The following is a 21,112-nucleotide window of genomic DNA, read 5'->3' as shown; positions in this document are numbered from 1 at the left end:
TGATTGAAAAATAGAAGTGGTGAAAAGTAGTTTGGGAAATTTGTTGTAATTATTGATTGGAGATAAACCAAAGGTATGGGATTTGATTCTACCACAAGTAGAATATTCATACAATGATTTTGTCAATAAGAGCACTATTAAATCACCAATCTAGATTTTATCTTTTTTTTTTTAAAATCAAAAAGTGACATAGCACTTATATAATATATTTATTAATAAACTCGTTCAAGGGCTCATCAGAGAAAGAACTAGCAAGAAAACTCTGAATCATTGCTGAAGTATAAAAGTGTTAAAAGCTAATATGTCATACTAGGCACACCTACAACAAAATACAATTTCTTTGCACTAAGCAAGAGTTCCCAAAATATGGTATATATCAATACTCAACAATGACCAGTGTCCAATTATGCCAATGAACCTCTCCTTCTGAAAGATTTAACTAAAAACAAGAGAGTATTGAACCTCCTTTCTAATTGGAGCATTTGTGAACAAAAAAATACCATCCAAATCAAATTCTAGGAGATGAACCATGAAGGCCAACCCTGTACATTCCATTTATAGCAAAAAGATGAATTCTCATGCATAAAGAATGTGCAAAATAATAATTGTGAGACGATCAATTATAGTACTAGTTTCTATTAAGCTCCATTCATCTTCTTTGTATCCCAAATATGGCACTCTGCTAAGCATGGGAATTTCAAAAAATAACCTTTGAATGGAAAGATTCAAATATGGAGCCTTCACAACCAAGATTAGCTAGACAATCAGCTAGTTTATTGCTCTCCCTTAGAGTATGAGAGAAACAAGTAGCTTGAAAAGAATCAATTATATCCCAACATTGTTGAAGGATATAGGCTAGTTTCCAAGTATGAGAAGATCATGAAGACAAGAGTTTATAATTTCCTAAGAATCACCTTCAATATGGATGGTGGAAACATTACATCTCTTTGCCAAAATTAGACTTCCCAATAGGGCTTGAGCTTCTGCAAGGTTGCTAGTACCAACTAGTAAAACATATGCTTTTATTGCAACTACTACACCTTGCCAATTTCTAATACAGGCACCTAGTCCCAACTTACAGGGTTTCCCATAAGAGCAACCATCAAAATTTGACTTTAGAAAATTTCTAGAGGGTGGAGACCATTTTACATGAAGTCGATCAGATTGATGATTAAAACTCCAGTTTGCAGAGAAACCTGGAGGTAACTTAATTTGTTTCCACTATTTTAGAAGATGATAATCCTGAGCAGATACTGAAATATTATTCACACAATTGAATATATTTGCATTTACTCTTTCTGAAATTGCATTCTCAATCCCATCTAGTACAGATTCTAAGTTTGATTTTTCATTACGAAAAATGATCTTGTTACATTCCCACTAGATGGCCCACACCACAATAGCTGGGATGCACTTCCAAATACTAGCAAATAGAGATCTTGAGAAAAGAACTGGCCAAGACTAAAATAGGTCCCAAAGACTATTTGGTAGAGGCAAAGACATTTGAAGCTTGTTCAACACAAAAACCCAACATTGATAAGCAAAGGGACACTGGAGAAGGAGGTGATCTATAGATTCTAGCTCCTTGCTGCATAATTTACAAATAAAAGATTCAACAATACCTAGCCAGGACAACCGTTCACTGGTGAGTATTCTTTTTCTAAGGGCTAGCCAAGCAAAACATCTAGCCTTGGGAAACACAATGGAGTTCCAACAAAAGGAAAAGGCTCTACACTTCCTACTTGAATTATATGTTTGTCGTAGACCATAATAACCTTCCTTGATTGAATAATCACCACCTTTGGTTGGGGCCCATATAACTATATCTTCCCTATAGAAAAACACTTCTTTCAGCAAGAGAGTCCCTCAAGGAAAGGAGACTTGGCTGACTAAGAAGATGTGTTGGAGGTTCTTTCCAGAGAACCCTTCTTGAATGAATTTCAATAGCCAAAACATAGTCCCAAAAAGAGGAGCCCCACTTAGCTTTTAGGACTTGGCATGCTTCATCCAACTTTTCTAGTCTACATAGAGGGGGAAATCCATTCCATGAGTCTTCCCAAAACTTTACTTTCTCTCCACTATGAATTCCCCAAGAAAAATAATTACAAACAATATCCTTTGAAGACATCATAAAATTCCATATGGCTGAACCTAAAGGAGGATTAGACACAGTAAAAATTCTGGTAGGACTTGGAGAATCTAAATATTTTTCTTGCATGATTGAACACCATTTTGCATGAGGTTTTGTATAAATTTGCCACACAAGCTTGCCCCCAAAAGCATTATTTCTAGTAGCAATATCATGCAACCCCACACCCCTAGATGCCTTATCATGAGACATTTCAAGCAAAGAAACAAGAAGAAGCTTCTTTTTATCTGACAAATTTCCTTTCCATATAAAGTCTCTAATAATCTTTTGAATTTCCAAGATTATAGAAGTGGGAGCATTAAGAATTGATAAGAAATAGTTTGGGATGGTTGTTAGGACAACTTTAACTAGCAAAATATGGCTTGACAAAGATAACCATCTAGCTTTCCAAGTAGAGATCCTAGCCCTGATTCTGTCAATGATAGGAAGCCAAAAAGTTGTCTTGTTTGTTCCCATAAAAAAAGGAATTCCAAGGTAAACAGGTGGGAGATGATCCACCGGGAAACCCAAGGTTGAAGAAATCCTTTGAGCTACTACATCATTAGTGTTGAAAATGAAAATTTTGGATTTGTAGGCATTGATTCTTTGAACAGAAACTTATGAATATAGATCCAAGACATTTAATATGGTTAGCTTCCTTTACATTTGACGTACCAAAAAGAAGAGTATCATCAGCAAATAGGGAATGGGTAACTATGATAGATGTATGAGGAATCAAAATTCCTTGCCATAAGCCCAATTGTGAAGATCTATTAATGAATCTTCTAAAAGAATCAACCATAAGGATAAATAAAGTTGGAGAAACTGAATCACCCTGATGAATCCCTTGAGAAGAGGGGAAAAAACCAATTGACTCTCCATTAATAATGACTGAAAACTAGGCACCAGAAATACAATTTTTGATCCATCTGCACCACTTATCTAAAAAACCAAATTTGGAAATAACTTTAAAGAGGAATGACCATCTTACCCTATCATAAGCCTTCATCATGTCAAGCTTGATCACAAAACTAGACAACTGATGAGAATTGATAGAATGAAGAGTCTCATGTGCAACAACAACGCCTTCCCATATTTCTCTTCCTCGCATGAAACCACCTTGATCTAAAGAAATGATATGAGGAATAAATTTCTGCAACCTCATGTATATAGCTTTAGTAATAAATTCATAAATCATGTTGCATAAAGAGATAGGCCTAAAGTCAGCAAAAGAGGCTGGTTGCTTAACTTTTGGAATACTAGCAATGTTAGTTGAATTAAAGCTCTTGATCATCTTGGCATTCTTTCTCGACTCTTCAACCACTACTAATAAATCAAAACCAATAAAATCCCAACATTTTTGATAAAAGAAGAGCTATAAATCCATCAGGGCATGGGGCTTTGTCAGGTGGGAATGAAGATACCACTTTTTTAATTTCTTCCAATGTGAAAGGGGCAAGCAACATCCTAATATGATTTGTTGTAATAAGAGGGGGAATACAACTAATAAAATAATTAATCAAATTGTCATCAATAGGATCCAAATGAGGGGGAGCCAAGAGATTTGAAAAAAAGAAAACACCTTCCTCCTTAATACCATTGTCATCTTCTATAAGATGACCAGATTCTAAGTGTTTAATTGAAAAAATAGTGTTAACTGCCCTTTTAACTCTAGTAGTTTCATGAATTTTTTTTGTGTTCTTATCGCCATCTCTTAACCATAGTTCATGAGACTTTTGTCTCCAATAAACCTCCTCCTTTTTGCAAAGCTCCTCCCATTCTTCTTTCAAGGATTTTTGCTCATGATATAAATTTAGACTAAGACCTTTTTGAATGATGACTGAATTTACCTTCTTAAGTTTTTTCTGAGACATCTTGTTTTTGCTTGAACACATTTTTAAAAACCTTCACATTCCACTCCTTGATCATCCCTTCCATGTAATGAAGCTTTTTAGAGAACTGAAGCATCTTAGGATCCCTAAAGGTTGGAGCATTTATCCACCAATGTTTTAAAAGCATAATAAAATTAGGATGCCTGAACCACATATGTTCAAACTTAAAAGAACTAGCCCGATTAAGACATTGCAATATGTTGTTCTTTGACATCAATAATTGGACTGAAAAATGATCTGATATAGCAAAAGGTAATATTTTAGATTTAAAACTAAAACTCAATAGCTTCCATGATTGTGAAAATAAGAACCTATCTATTCTCTCAGCAATTTTTAAAAAACCAATACGTTGATTAGTCCATGTGTATAATCCATTATCACAAAAAATGTCACTTAAGTTATTATCTTCTACAAATGAAGAAAAATCTTGGATAGTTCTAATGGGAGACAAATGCCCCCTTTCTTTTCAGTCATTGATAGTAATGCATTGAAATCCCCACCCAGTATAAAATTCATTTCTCTTTCTTTCTGGATAAGATTCATCAGTACAACCCAAAGGTTCATCTTATCATTTGTAGATGTGGGACCATATATGTTGAAGATAAGGAATTTCAAATCAAGTGGTCAACTTTCAACAACTGCCAAGTGGAATCTTGCCCAATAAGAATACCATGAATACTTTTAGCATTCCATAAAATTGCAAAACCTCTAGAGGCCCCATGCCCCTCTGCATGAACTGAAAGCCAATTAGTCCATTTAGCCAATGTCTTATCAAAAACTTGTTCTGATAATTTAGTTTCTTGAAGAAGAATAATATCTCCTTTTGTAGAATCTAGCAACTGCTTGATCCTACCTCTTTTGTCAGAGGCATTGATACCTCTGACATTCCACATAATGATTTTCATTGCTAACAAGGAGAAACTCTTGTTCTCCTTGTCAATCTTTTGACTGATGAAAACTTATCATCAAGAGTGCATTGAATAGTAGCATCCACTTCCAATAACGTCTTTGCAGATTTTGGCTATCTACCTCTCTTTTTTGGAGTCTTCATCACTACAGTGATAGTAGTAGCGGATTGATCTAATGACAAATGAATTGAGAAGTTAAAATACCCTCTATCTCTGTTATTGCCATTTTGTTGAGAACTTTCTGATTCTTGAGTAGTCAGATTCATAACATCTACATCATTTAATTCATTCAAAATGTGACCTTCTTCAGATAGATTAGCCGTCCTCATTTGAGATTCTACAACCTCATTGATCTGAAAATAATCTAAAGGAAGCTCCAATTTATTTATATCATTCAAGTGATGGACTACTTCAAGATTAGTAGCTACTAACAATTTAGGTTGGATGAGAACATTCATCTGACAATTGTCGAATGATTTTGGATATAAGGAATCAGTTGTCCCTTCCTATAGTTCATCAAGACCTAGGGGATTTTCCACATTCACTAGTTGAGTCCCATTTGGACAATTAGATTGATTAATAGACATTATGTCATCCGGGTGAATAATTTCCATTATAGAAACTCCTTCCTTAATTGCAATTTCATGAATCAAATTAGATGCAAAAGTTGTTGAGAGAGCTGTAGCTATTTTAAAAAGTTGATGCTGGGGGATCTTCTTACCTTTTAGATCACTGATAATGTGTGAGAAATTCATAGGCTTGTTATGATAGGTGAGATCATGCACTATCGTGTCCACCAGTAGATCAGGGATTTCATCAGGTTTTGAATTGTTTGAACCCATCAATAGTAATGCAGACTTAGAGCTCGTGCTCATATTTATATCATTCCTCCAATAATGCCAGAAGAAGTACAATAATGCTAGGACTTGAATTAAGAAATTAAAATCATAAGTGGAAACAAAATCTTGCTGAAAAGGAACCATAGCTTGACTAAGAAGAACCTGATTGGAAGCCACTGGATTCTGTGAATGTGCTTGGAAGAGTTTTGCATTGGCCCATGCACATTTTAAGGGATCTGTGGAGTGATCCTAGCATACGTCTACATTTGGAATTTGATCTTGCAAATAGTCTAATGTAAAGCGACCCAAAATATTTGAAAATGTGTCAACAATCTCTGGGCTTTGAACCACAATGAGTTGACTCAAAGTAGCCCACTTGGATCTGATCGTGACACCCATTGGTTTGGGCTTAGACATGTTAAGTAACAAATAGACTCTAACATATCTCTGAAGATTTTCATAGGGGATCAAATCATGCTTCATAAAAATTCCATTTTGATTAGCTATAATTTCAATAATATTGGGATCCCTGTACTCCAACGGTAAAGCAGGTAGGAAATTTGAAAATGGCATGAATTGGGGTAGAGTATCATTAGGTTTGAAATTTGGTGTCCATGAAATGGTGAATAAACCTTGCCCATTACAAAACCAACCCTTATATTTATGCACAGAATCCCTAGATGCCTTTGAATCAAATAAAACTATAAAGTAATTGCACTATGAATCGATGAAAAATACTTCCTTGACTCCCTGCAAGATAGATCTAGCCCAGTCCAAAATAATGAATAATGATAGTAGGTTAGGGCCAAACATACCTATTAATGCAGTGTCTTTAAGGAGATCAAAATGTGCCTCAAGGTAATGATTAGGAAAGATTACAAATGGATATAAAGGCTTCATGGGGGAAGCATTGATATGATCTAATCTAGATTCCTTCTTTCTCCATTCAAATATGTGATCCTTGCCCAAACTACTATTTGGATAATATTGATCATGCTCATGACTATGTCAATTTCCCTTAAAGGAAGTATAATTACCTATAACCTTAGATTTGTGCCAAGGCATCTTAGAAGAATCCAACCCTTGCTACTTTGTTGGAATGTGTACTTTCCTTTTCCTTCCAATGGGGATATTATTTGGAAAAGTTACAAACTTAGTTCTTGCAATAGATCTGTTATTAGGAGACGAAATGAATGATGGTAGCCATTCTGCATGAATTGATTTGGATGAATGACGATTAGGAAATGATTTGGATAAAGAACCTAAAGCTTGGGAATCTTTGCAAATATCGAAGATCTCTATCCTCTTAAAATGATTAAAATCTACATTTGATAGAGGCTGCTGGTGGAACCTATCCCCCTGATGATTCATCCAAGCCTGTGTAAATCTACCTCCTCTATTGCCTCTACTAAATCCATGCCCTCCTCTACTATGAAATCTCACTCCTCACATCTCACTCCGCTGAGAATCACTCACAATTGATTTTTAGGGTTTTGAGAAAGCTCGAGGAAGAGATTTAGAAGAGAAATGCCAAGAAGGCCAAAGGCTCATCAAGTGAAATATGTAATCCGAAAGATATGAACACTGCACTGAGAGCTTATGGAAGCAAAACCTACCGACTATCTGCAGAAAACTTGTTACCCTAAATTTAAACTGATCGAAGTCCTCCTCTGTGACTATTAGGGTTATTCAACATAGTAACATCCACATTGTCTTTATTTACTCATAATAGTAGACTGCTATTCAAGCTGAGACCCACTCATAGTTGATGTGAATAATGCCGACATCAAGATCAGTGATATTAGTGAAGGCATCGTAGTAGCTGACACCAGTAATAGGTAGGCTTAGGGTACGCAGGCCTTAGCCTCGCAAGACACCATTATGATTTTTTTAATTTTAATTTAATTTATTTTATTTTTCCTATAAATTCTTCCAAATTAAGGAGGTTTGAAAAAGAGAAGACAAGTAGTGTTAAATTCAAATGTTTTATAGGCCACTTGATTAACATTCATGAGGACATGAGGAAGAACATTACAAAAAATAATACAACATACAAGATTAAGATAATTGAGAAATGGTAACATAAAGAATTTAAGAGTGGAGATGAAGTTATGATTCATTTAGGGAAGCGGATATTTCAAGTGGGAACATTTAATAAATTGAAGATGAAGAAGTTTAGACCATGAAAGATAATGAAGAAGCATGATACATGAAATGCCTATGGAGTAGAGTTTCCTAGTAAAATAAACATTTCATGAGAATTTAACATTTTAGATCTGACATATTACTATGAAGGAAGTGTTAACGAGGAGGTAATAGAGGTATAGTGGAATATTCTAAAAAATAATTAAGCTATAATATAAATTGAGGATGTATTGGATAGCCATGTTGGTAGAAGCAAAAGAAACATGACCTATGAATAATGTATATTCAAATGCAAATAAAGACCTACTAGAGATTTATCATGGCTAAGGAGAGAGGAGGCTAACCATCTTAGTTTTCCTCTAAACACTAGAGCTGTGACAAGGTCACTTCCCAATCTAGCTCGAATGTCTAATGGAGGAACATCGCAAGTGTAAGGGAAATATTACATCACCTCGAGTGATTTTTTATTTGTGTTTAACTTAAGGGCTATCTTAGTCAAGAGTTACTATTTCTAGAGGATTACCATTTTTGTAAGTAGGTCATTTGAGCTCAAAATATTCTAATTTCATCCCTAGAGGTTCATTTTTGTACATTAGCCTACCTCTAAAATTTCACTACAATATCAACTCATTTTATGAAGTTATTGAAATTTCTTTGTATTTTTAAGAGGGTATAAAAATATGAACATATGTTTGAAGGCTTTAGAGGCTCCAAAAAAGTGTCTCACCTAACTAGAGCTTATGTGACTGAGGTGTCAAAGATTAAGTCATAAAATTTCAAAAATAGATCATAATAGTCAATCAAAGAAACTGATAATGATTTACGGTAGATTCAAAAGTTGTAGCACCTAAGATGGGGAAAAATGAGATCTCTTCAAAGTATCTTTTGAATTGTAAAAGTTTTTGTGGCTTTATGTTTAGCCTTATGTTCTAGGGTTAAATATCTAGAACCTTGTTCAGTAGTTGAAAATTACCTATATAAAGATTGCCCATAAGGTTGTTTAGGATTATTATAGGATGTCGGTACTGAATCTATCTTAAATATTATTTTAAGGAAAATTTCCATGTGGATTTCTTTAATTTAATTCTGAAATTTGTAACTAGGTACTTTTAGGGACAATATGGACAAAAAAAATTGTTCTTGCATGTGTTCGTATATCTCTAATTTTGTTACATGTTTTTATTATTAAAATGTGTACCCTTCATCAATAATAAATAAAAATTATTATAGTAGATCAAACACATAATCACAAAAGTGAAACCATGGTGAAATCCTTTTCTTTCTATTACATGTTAAAGGAGGGTACTAATGGTATACACAAGATGATAGTGAATGGATTCTTGGTGATGAATTCAAACATTTGCAATGTGTACCTTATGATCCCTATGAAGGCTTTGTGGAAAATGAGAAAGATATTGACACTTTGGAAAACAATGAAAAGGTTATACAAGTTATCAATGACTGTTAATAAAATATAGTTTCCTCATAATTTTGTATTTAGGTTTCTTCTTAAAATCTTTGTTGGATGAGATCACCTCTTTTCTATTTAATTTATTTAACAAGTCTCAATACTTTATAGATATTAAGGGTTTTATGGTTTCTTCATCTCAAGAGATGGGATTATTATTAGCTTAATTTGGGGAATCTCATTGACCCAAGTGAGCTAATGAGTAGTGAGTTACAACAGATTAAGCCAAAAAATGTGGTTAATTAAAAAAAAAAAAGGTTGAAAGATCTAACGTGATAAGAAATAGAAAATTACATGGAGGGCATGGTGGGTTTACACCTAGGTTTATTTTAGAATTTTGTGGAGTCTTAGGTAGATATGAATGTGAAATTTGTTAGGTTTCCTTTGTTTTGATAGTGGAAATTATTACAACTATAACTAATTTGAGAGTGGAGAGAAAGTTGGCTAAAAACCCTAAAGTATCATACATAGAGGATTCAAACATTTTTAGTGACCCTTTGAGAAGATTTTGTTTTCATAGACTACATTTAATCTAGAACATTTTTCTAGAGAGTGAAAAGTGATTTCAACAGTGTTAGTTAAATTTTTCATGTTGGAGGGAAGGTACAAACATTATCACTCCCATCTCTTTCCTAAGCTTAATTATTTTAGAAAGAGTATCAAGTTTGTATTTTTCTTATTTGGACTTCATCCCCCCTATCCTAGTTAGTGCATAAGGCCAAAGTTAAGTGGAGGCCCCAAACATTATTAGTATTTGATTTGCAAATATTACAATTTCTATCATATCTCATCTAATAGGAAAGTCCTCCTCCTAAATTGTATATTAAGCTAAATAACCCAACTTGTAGTCCTATTTCATCTTTCTCCAAGATGCAAGTTGTGTTCTCCTCCATGAGTCACCTCTACTATCTTTAATTTGTCTAGAAAAGATTAAAAAAGTATAATGTTAAGTGAATGATTGAGCTATTGAATAATTCAATATACACCTAGTATACCAAATTTTATGTATAACTCTCTCACTTCCTCATTTCTCATCTTACCTTTAAGGCCTTGTTCAACTATATATCTTAGGGACACCAATGTTTAGAAGTCTTCCTCATCCATCACTCAAGAGTTGGTACTTAATGGGGAGGATCTCTTGGGTAAAGATGAGGAGTTGTGTGTCTTCCATAGAAATATTAAAAATAAAATTAAGTGGCTTCTTTGTTAGCTACAAATGGCTAAGAAGAAGATCAATGAGTTGGAGGTAGTAGTTGAAGTCGAGAGAAGAGAAAAATGATAGATTAAAGTAAATGATAATGATATTATGTGATAAGTGGGTGTGGTCTAGGAGAACCTAAGAAGTCAAAGTCAATAAAATGGGTTCATAAGTTATATTAATAATTTTTAATCTGATCTAAACTCATTTCAAGGCATATAATGTCATTATTTCAAATATTGTAATGAAATCATCTCAAAATGTCAAGGTTCTTCTTATAGGTCTCGATTAGGCCTTATGGTCAAATTTATGTAGAAGTGTCATGGAAGGCCAATTTTTTTGTAAATAATATTGGTTTCCCCATTTGGACATGTTATGAAGGCTATCATAGAGTTTCAAGGTCAAATATACAAAATTGCAACATTTGAAAAAATATAGTTTCTAAAGTTGACAATAGTAGAAAGTGAATAGCTATAAGTCATGAGAATGGTTTGTATTCCAAGAAGGCCATAAAAAGGAATAAAATGTTCATATATAATAGATTTTAGTGGTGTTAAGAGAGCTTTTAACAAATGGACTATTTTTGTCAACAAGGATTATAATCCCAAAGTTCATAGTCATGCAAGTTCAAGGTGTAAGTTATGCCAAAGTTGTTTCAAAAATTTTATGGATGTGATAACACTTGTATAAAGTTATTGAATTTATAGAAGAAAAATGAAAGAAATATTTTTGTATATTTTTACTATTAGATAGGTTGAACATTTTATATTATTCCAAAAAACCCTAAATTTGATTGAGATCCTTTTGCTAATTAATCTAGTTTGTGTTATTATTATTTGTAGTTTTGGCCATGACCTAATTGAAATAATGATTTAATTTTCATTAAAATATCACCAAACCCAAATGATTTGATTTAGACTCGAGGGTTGTTAGGTATGTTAATTTAATGCCATACAAAAATTGAGAATTTCTAGGATTTTGTAGTATACTAGAATGCATGTTTGATGGATTTGGTTTCAATACTAAAACTTCTTCATCGCAAAAGATAAATAATGACCTACTGGGATGTATAATAATATTTTTTTCTATTTAGATAGTAAATTTTCTTTCTCCCTCAAATTCTTAATGCAAAAAAGGATTCCATCCCTTGAGTAATAGTCAACTTGCGATTGAAGATTTCTCAAATGATTTACTAAAATGCATTGAAGAGGATTTCAGCCTAATTTTAAAGATTTTTTTTACCAAAATATAATTAGACTATAAGTACTAGTTAGTCATAGTAATAAGGAGGATTCTACACACTTCAAAATTATTCTTGATCTCATTAAAGTTGATTCTACTAATCCAATGAGACCAAATAGATATTGATGAATGTGAAATTATTATTGAAATGAACCATAATCATGCATATTTAAGGAGACATCAAACTAGTAATTGATGAAAAACACTAGGAAGACAGTTGGGTCTTTTGTTGAGCATATGGTTCATGGTCAAGTACATGTTAAGATGATGTTAAGGTCGAAGAAGTGATAAGAAGCTTTTCAAATAATGATGTTTGGTTGTCAATACTAAGGATCCTTTTGTAGAACATGTATTCCTTTCCAAGTGGACATATTTGTTGACTTTATTCTCTCAAGGGCTCAAACAACTAATAACATGTGAAGTGTTCACAATTTTTAAATAATGCTAGTGATGATAAGTATTTCTTTGAGACATTGACAATAAATAGATATTGTAGATACCTAGTGATGAGCTATTATTGGAAGTTTTATTTTTTGTTTGTGACGAACCAAACTAGGGTAAGGACTCATATTATGATTATGAATTTGAGTGTTATTACAAAATAAGGTGATAATAATCATGCGAAAAGATTGTGAGTGGAAACATCATATGATAATTTGGTCTTTCTTTAGGAAATATAGTTGTTGGAGTGAGATAAATGAAATGTTGGTTGGTTAATTTTTTTTGATGATTTTATATGACTCAAATGTACTAAATGTCTTGAATTTTATGAAGAATAATATAGTTGAGATGTATTGAAGGTTATGAAGACTAATATAATTGGAAGTCTAGGGAGGAATAAATTATTGATTTGAAAATCTAGATGTCCTTTGAGGAGGAGATGATGAGGATCATTAATGCCCTCACTTCCATGAAGGAAGCCCAATCCATGATGGGGGAATAGTTGCAACAAATGTCCTTTAAAAATAAGGAAATGCATGAGAATACAAACAAAGCTACTAAAAGCATACAAGGAGAGTTGGATGAGAGAAGAATGAAATGGAGAAGAAGAGAGGAAAATATGGATAGTAGTGTTCACTTGGGTTAAAAATAGGAGACAATGACTAAGGGTACGATCTCTTCTAAGCCACTGAAGAAAGATTATTTTCCAGAGAATCTTAAAGAGATTTATGAGTTGCACTGACTACTAGTTTGGGTATGTTGTATAGGGTTCAATGGGTTGGTTCTTGGTTTTCTTCAATGGTTGAATTTTTTTTTGTTTCTCATGGGTTTTGTGTTGGTGTTGTTGTTTGATGTAACTATTTCCCTCTACTAGTGGTTTTATAGTTTCAATTTTTTGTTCATTTTCCCTATTTTTGATATAGTTTCTTCTTTCTTTTTCAATTAGTTTTTACATTTATTTCTACAATTTATACCTTTCTATTTTTGTGAGTTCTAGTCTATACTTACTCCTAATAAATCCTCTTTTGGTTGTCAAGTGGAGTTGGTGTTATTTTGATGTTAAGGGTTCAGGCCCTATCCTAATTTATCTAATTAGAACAATAATTTTGTATTTGGTAATTTAAATTACATGGACATTATACATACATTAGTTCATGGGAGGATTTCTTCGTGTCTTTCATCTTTAGGGATTGAACTTTGATAACACATTTCCTTTTGATGCCATGACATTCATGTGAATGTATTTTAATATGCTATCAGACCCAATAGATCAAGCAATAAATAAGATGACCCATACCATTTAGGTTATCTTTAGAAGAGAGTTACATTGTGTAAATCCATTCTTATACACATAGGATGAATACATGATTGTAAACATAACTTACACAAAAAATGTGATCTTAAATCTAGGAGAAATGATATATAAACTTTGACCATTGACTGACATAATTGTTATTTTGTTAGTGAATACAAGTTGGATTCTAGAATACCTCTCACTACCACATGTTCTTCAATTGTATAATTAATAAGTTCTATCATATTTATTTTTAAAATAACCATTACAATATTATAGATGTCATCTCAATAATTATTATAATCTACACTATTTTTATTTTATACTTCACATTTTTTCATATTAATCACTAAAATATTTTTCTCTCCCTTAAAATATATTAAACTGTATTTTAAACATTGATACATGTGTACAAATAAATGTATGTATATGTATATATACATATATACATGTATTATGCATGCATATATGCATATATATATTGATGTCTACATATATATATATACACACACTCATGCACACACATAAACATATACATGCACATGTACATACAAGCATAAATACATAGACATAAGAACATGAACATACATAAATATTCGTTCATAAATTTCTATAAAACGCCTAATTTTCCCTAACCCATTAACAAACATTGAATTGCAAGGTTGTATAGAGCCTAGGTGCATATACATTCTTTCGTACGCTGGTGATATTGCTATGGTATATAGAAAATTGATAATGGGTTGTCATTTCCTACTTTATACGTTAGCTACAAACAAACAACTATCCTTATTAAATATAAGGTTAATCCATTCTTAATTCTGATTGCTTAGCTGGTTTTCCAGTATTTCAAAATGATTTTGGATTTGAAGTTTACATTCATAGTGAAGAAAATCATAAGTTGGCACATAATTGGGATGAAACTTTATAGTGTGCCAGTTAGTGCATCCATTGTCTTGTTACATGTCGTTGTCATTGGCTTGAAATAAACTTTGCATGCGAAAAATTATTGAATTGATGAAAACAGAAATGTCTCCATAGCCCTATACATTCAACACTCTTTAAAGGAAATAACTTTCTACTAGTATTCGTGCTCCTCCCCATATTGCGAATGCTAACTGAGTCATTAGCACATAACTTCATTTTGCTTTGCTCTCTATTCGTTTCACTGTTTTTCAAGTTCTACATTATTAAATACCTGTCATACTCATGAGGACAAATTAGGTCAATAGGAAAAGAAAACTAGTGCCTTCAAAAGATGCTTGTTTCTTGTTACCTAACCATAGGAATACCTTTATGCTTACCATGTTTTGTCCCTTCCTCTATCTCCATTGTCTAATAAAGTTGATTTATTTGTAAGCATGCAAAGATTGTGCTCTGAAGTGGAGCATAACATTTCAATAAAAATAGTTCATAGAGAGAGGAATTCTTATAAACTTCTCTCAATGGGAATGGAGATGCTTGATAAAGCAAAGCCTTACATAGCAATGATAATGTTGCAATTTGGGTACGCAGGGATGCACATAATTACTAAGATGTCTCTGAATCATGGAATGAGCCACTTTGTTCTGGTGGTCTACAGACATATCGTTGCCACAGTTGTTGTTGCTCCTCTTGCTTACTTCTTTGAAAGGTGTATATTTATGTATATGAAACCATGATTACACACTAGAAATATTTATGTTTCCTTTTTAGTTATATATTTGCTTGATTTAAAGCTTGTCCCAATGAATTGAATGGCAGGAAATTGCGACCCAAAATGACTTTTATCATATTTTGTCAGATTTTTGTTCTTGGCTTGTTGGGGTAAATATGGAAGTTTCATTCAATTTTTCCATTTCACACTTGTATTTTTTCATCATGCTTAGCACCCATTCTAGTTGTTCATACTATTTTTCCTTTGGCAGGCCTGTAATTGATCAGAATTTTTATTATCTTGGTTTGAAATTCACTTCTCCCACATTTGGAGCAGCATTAAATAACATACTTCCTGCCACAACTTTTGTGATCGCTTTTATCTTTAGGTAGGGAATCATACAATATTATTAAATTCTATCTTACATTATTACTTTAGTCTTTGACTCCTTGTTCAAAAGGTTTAGGTCTAAAGTTTTCTCTTTCTATATAAAGATGGTTAAAACTTGTTTGTGAATGATATCATACCTTTGATCAAAAGTGTAAAAATAGAATTTCTTGCATTATGAAGGATGGAAAAAATAAGAATTCGAAAGATCCGTAGTCAAGCAAAGATAGTGGGAACACTAGTTTGTGTGGGTGGTGCAATGCTCATGACGTTCTACAAAGGACCTGTTATTCCCATGCCTTGGTCATCAAGTAACCATAATAATTCTTCAAATGCTACTTCATCTCATGATAACTTAAAAGGTTGCCTATGTTTGATCACAGGAACCCTTTCTTGGGCTTCCTTGTTTGTTCTTCAGGTAACTAACTCTGTCAATACGTTCCAATCTATATATCTATACCAAACCTTGTTTTTCTTTTAACTAAATTCACTCTAACTCCATTATGAAAGCAGGCTTCAGTTCTCAAGAAGTATCCTGCACAACTTTCCCTTGTCACCTTAATATGTTTGATGGGCACCTTACAATCAATTGCAATCACCTTAGCTGTTGATCGACGTCCTTCATCATGGAAAATTGGATTCGATATGAACCTTCTTACAGCTGTGTATTCTGTAAGTCCTCTTAGTTTTCTTCCTTTATCAGTACAACTTTATCTAGAACCAATGTTTATACTGTATTATTTATGTGATTGTTTTACCTTTAAATTCATTTATTTATTTTGTTTAGAACAACTGAGATAGATATATAATGATTTGAAGGAGGTAATGTTTTAATTTCACCCATGTATTGTCTACGGGATAATTGAGATAACCATATATTGATTTGAAGAATGTGATGTTTTCAATGTACTCAGGGAGTTATAGGTACAGGGGTTGCATATTATCTTCAAGGATTGTGCATGAAAACAAAGGGGCCTGTATTTGCTACTGCGTTCATTCCATTGACTATGGTAATTACAGCAATCATGGACTCCATTATTCTTCATCAGAGAATCTACATGGGCAGGTTTGTTTTGTCTTCTACATTTTTCCTGAATACCAATCTAATAAGATATCATGCAAGTTGGTTTAATTAAACAATATGAATTGCAGCGTACTTGGAGGAGTGGTGATAGTGATAGGATTGTATGGTGTTTTGTGGGGTAAAGTGAAGGACATAAAGCTTCCTGCGTTTAGTAGCTCAGAAATGCTTCCCACCATTCATTCTACTACTGACAAGAACCACCCTAAAACTATTGAAGCTCGTGGGGAACTTGTTTCAGACAAAGGTATTTCAAACATAAAAAATTCTAAAAGTGAGGAAACCTAGTTAAAGCAAACATGGATCGTTCATGGAGATGATTGGCGTGGTAGAAGGTGAAGGTGAATTATATCTTTTCAACAGGCAGAATTGATTTGAAGCGTCTATCCCATGACTTTAAGTAATTTTGTGAATAAAGAAAGACGGTAGTGGATTGTCTGAGTATGTCAATCAATTTGTTTAAACAAATTGTAGTGGGATACTCTATGTAAAAAGGGAATATACTTTAATTATAAACAAAAAATTAAATGAAATGGAGTCATTCTCTGACCTTAACCTCCATCAACTATAGTATGGGAAGTTGCACCTTAGTGGATTTTATTGAATGTAAATGTGTATGAAATAATAGACCTTGTTTGACAATCACAAAGTTTTTTCTACTCAATTTTTAGTGCTGTTATAAAAAATTGTTTGATAGACTAAAGTTTTATAGTTGATTGTTAGTTTTGTATTAAATTTTCAAATGGCTTTTTACTATAGATATTGATAATTTTAATTATTATAAAATTAAAAATAAAATTGTAGATATAGATTTAATTTTTTTTTAAAAATCTAGTAGATAGATGTAAATTTTAATATACTGTATATGTTCTTGAAGAACTTAGTAAATGAAAAAAATGTTCTATTATTTGAATATGATAATCTCAATAAAATTTAGAATTTGAATAAATAATTACTTGATAAAAAATAGTTTTGGCCTAAGCTTAGTAATTCAATTTAAATGCATTAAGATTAAATGTCTACATAAATTACATATATTATATCTACTTTCTTGCAATAATATATATACTAGTATAAATATCTTAAATAAATCTACCTAAAGAAATGTCTAAAGATATCAAAACTCTTAAAATTTAATTTATTACACTCAAAAAATATTTGTTCATTTTAATTTCTAAAAAAATTATCTTCAAAACTTATAATTTAAGAAATTAATATTAATATTGAAATGTTGATGTGTAGGTGGTTGTCAAATTTAAGTTAAAAAGATAATTGTTAACATTAAATAAGATTAATAATTTATTCATAATATTTACAATAATAATTAGATTAGTTCTCTTATTTTTGTGTGAAACATAGCTTTTGGAATGAAAAAATTATATTTTAACAAAAATATTAGATTAAAAAATTTACTTCAATTATTAATATTAAAGTTTTTTAGGAAAAATATTAAACTTTTTTTAATTTAACTATTAAAATGTAATTTTTAGTTGTATATAGTTTATCTTATATTTTAGAAATGAATAAGATAGTAAGATTATTAATAAAAAATTGTTTAATGTTAGACTTCCAACATAATAAAAAGGTAAGAACATTTGTAACATATGAGTGATCTATAAGAAAGAGAAAGACATATTGATTCATAATATTTCTATGGTTATAGTAAGATAGGATTTGCAAATCTTGAATAAGAAGAATTAGAGTGCTCAAGTTAAAAGGATACCTATAATATGTTGTAAGAATTGGTTTTGGAGATAATAACTCAAGATTCACAAGGTAAATGGAATTCACAATAATAAGAGATAAATGATACTCAATAAGAAGAATACATTTTACTCTTATTGGGAATCTAATATAATTGATCAATTGGAATGGATTGATGAAACTACAATGAATATACATATGAGATGTCTTGGTTAAGTAGACAATTTGAATACAAATGAATGATCACATAATGACAAGTGGCATTGTCCGATTACATGATAGGAAACATGAAAAGCTATTACTAAGTGAAAGGTATTAGTGTCACAACAACACAAAAGAAGGATGGTGCTCCAAATAAAAAAATTCATCCACTTTATGTAGATATGATAAAATAATAATATGATTATATTTCTTAAGGGCAAATATTTTAGATAATCCTACATAATTTCCTAAATATGCCTAAGTAAATATTAATTAAGACATATATGTAGCAATTAAGAAAACCTTAATTTTACAAACAATGATATTCTAAATTTTGATATGTTATATAATTTAAAGTGCTTAATCTAGAAGAAGAACTATGAAACCATGAACTCCTTAATAGTTGCATAAATTAATATTTACACATTCTGCTTAAGTTTAATTGAGACATATCACATTTATAGAAGATTAGCTCAGAAATGCTTCCAACCAGTCATTCTACTACTGACAAGAACCACCCTAAAACTATGGAAAGTCGTGGGGAACTTGTTTCAGACATAGGTACTTCAAAAATAAAAAATTATAAAAGTGAGGAAACCTAGTCAAAGCAATTGTGAAGTGTTCATGGGGATGATTGGCGTGATAGAAGGTAAAGGTGAATTAAGTCTTTTCAACATGCAGAATTAATTTGAAACGTCTGTCCCATGACTCAAAGTTGGATTGTTTGGAATGCTTTTATGGAATCTTGTGAATAAAGAAAGACGGTAGTGGATTGTCTGAGCATGCCAATCAATTTGTCTAAAGAGATGGTAGTGGGGATACTTTATGTAAAAAGGGAACGTAATTTTATTATAAAAAATTAAATTAAATGAAATGAAGTCATTCTCTGACCTTTAAGATTCAGTGGGGCAAAACTCCATCAACTATAGTATGGGAAGTTGCACCTAGTGGATTTTATTGAATTTAGTCTATGTGAATTAATAGATCATAAAGTTTTTTAACTCAATTTTTATTGCTGGTTTAAAAAATCTTTTGATAGGCTATAGTTTTATAGTTGATTGTTAGTATTGTATTAAATTTCTAAATAGATTTAAAAATAAATTTAAAAAATCAAAAAGTGACATAGCACTTATATAATATATTTATTAATAAACTAGTTCAAGGGCTCATCAAAAAAAGAACTAGCAAGAAAACTCTGAATTGTTGCTGAAGTACAAAAATGTTAAAAGTTGATATGTCATACCAGGCATACCTACAACAAAATACAATTTCTTTGCACTAAGCAAGAGTTCCCAAAATATTATATATATCAATACTCAACAATGATTAGGGTCCAATTATGCCAATGAATCTCTCCTTCTGAAAGATTTAACTAAAATGAAGAGAGCATTGAACCTCTTGTCTAATTGGAACATTTGTGAGCCAAAAAATACCATCCAAATCAACTTTTGGGAGATGAACCATGAAGACCAACTCTGTACTTTCCATTTTCAGCAAAGAGATGAATCCTCATGCACAAAGAATGTGCAAACTAATAGCCGTGAGTTGATCAATTATAGTACTAGTTTCTATTAAACTTCATTCATCTTCTTTGTGTCCCAAATATGGCACTTTGCTAAGCATGAGAATTTCAAAAAATAATAATAATAATTAAAAAAATAAATAAATAAATTCAAAAAAAAACCTTTGAATGGAAAGATTCAAATATGGAGCCTTCACAACCAAGATTGTTAAACTTATTGTGGAAATTACTATGATCTCAATTTCTCTTCCCTAGTTCTTTCCTGAGGGAGTCCTTGAATCAGATGATTGAATTTTTTTAAAAATGGAGTATGATCCTTTCATATGATATTTCTTGCAATTCGGTTTATATGCATGTGTTTATCAAAAAATGGATTCAATGATGTGTTACCCTTTTGTGGCATTCTTATGGTTTGAAATCATATTCTTTTGATTTGTATTAATTAGATAAAATGGTGATATATACTAAGTTATGTAATTTGAGTTTAAAATATGTTAAGAAAAATTGCATTTGATTGGTACTTAAATTTCGTAATTATATATGAGTATGAGGAAGTTAAGTAATTCTATTTGAATACTTATGTATTACATTTAATCCTATAATAACTTTAAAAAATAAATGTGTTGGTGTGTTTTTGCCTCAAAATTTAGGCATGACAAATATCTATTTCTTTCAAATGCAATCTCTAAAAATGTCAAAAATATTTGTCTAACTAGTTGATGACTTTAGTCAAAAGCTTTCTTTTTAATAGGGGTTTGTTTCTTACTATCTTTCCATGGTCTTAGTTCTTGTGTGTTCCTCCCTCTTCTTCCACCTTTTCACTTTTCCTTTCTATGAGTCTTGGGTTCATGGACTTCCTTTCTTTTGTTTGTCATTTTCTCTTTCATTGGTTTGTCCTCTTTTCCACTTGACTTTAACTAGAGAAATATAACTCATTATCAACTGCCTAAATAAAAATTAAAGTACATTTTAGTTACATAATAATACAACAAATAGCAACCCCATATCATCATAGATAAGTTCTTTAGT

General features: G+C 31.7%; 1 protein-coding gene across 1 annotated transcript; it reads left to right on the top strand.

Annotated features, from left to right (window-relative positions):
- Positions 1 to 14,920: 14,920 nt before the first annotated feature.
- LOC149543884 (WAT1-related protein At5g07050-like) lies at positions 14,921 to 17,305 on the top strand. The gene is made up of 7 exons (XM_089796342.1): positions 14,921 to 15,185; positions 15,296 to 15,358; positions 15,460 to 15,576; positions 15,759 to 15,993; positions 16,089 to 16,247; positions 16,490 to 16,641; positions 16,728 to 17,305. Exons 1-7 carry the CDS (start codon positions 14,998 to 15,000, stop codon positions 16,942 to 16,944), a joined length of 1,131 nt encoding a protein of 376 aa, XP_089652468.1. The 5' UTR covers positions 14,921 to 14,997; the 3' UTR covers positions 16,945 to 17,305.
- The last annotated feature ends 3,807 nt before the right edge of the window (positions 17,306 to 21,112 follow it).

The sequence above is a fragment of the Cupressus sempervirens genome, chromosome 8 (assembly GCF_028749045.1).
Source record: "Cupressus sempervirens isolate cs-2001-9-10 chromosome 8, ASM2874904v1, whole genome shotgun sequence".
Classification (NCBI taxonomy): Eukaryota; Viridiplantae; Streptophyta; class Pinopsida; order Cupressales; family Cupressaceae; genus Cupressus; species Cupressus sempervirens.
Note: the sequence above shows the minus strand (reverse complement) of the source record. Positions and strands in the feature narration are given on the sequence as shown.

Bases quoted from the DNA above. Each gene is read 5' to 3' on its own strand.
- LOC149543884 (XM_089796342.1), top strand. From the start codon at position 14,998: ATGGGAATGGAGATGCTTGATAAAGCAAAGCCTTACATAGCAATGATA. The intron at 15,186-15,295 runs GTGTATATTTAT...ATTGAATGGCAG, and splicing joins CTTGCTTACTTCTTTGAAAG to GAAATTGCGACCCAAAATGA. The intron at 16,642-16,727 runs GTTTGTTTTGTC...TATGAATTGCAG, and splicing joins CAGAGAATCTACATGGGCAG to CGTACTTGGAGGAGTGGTGA.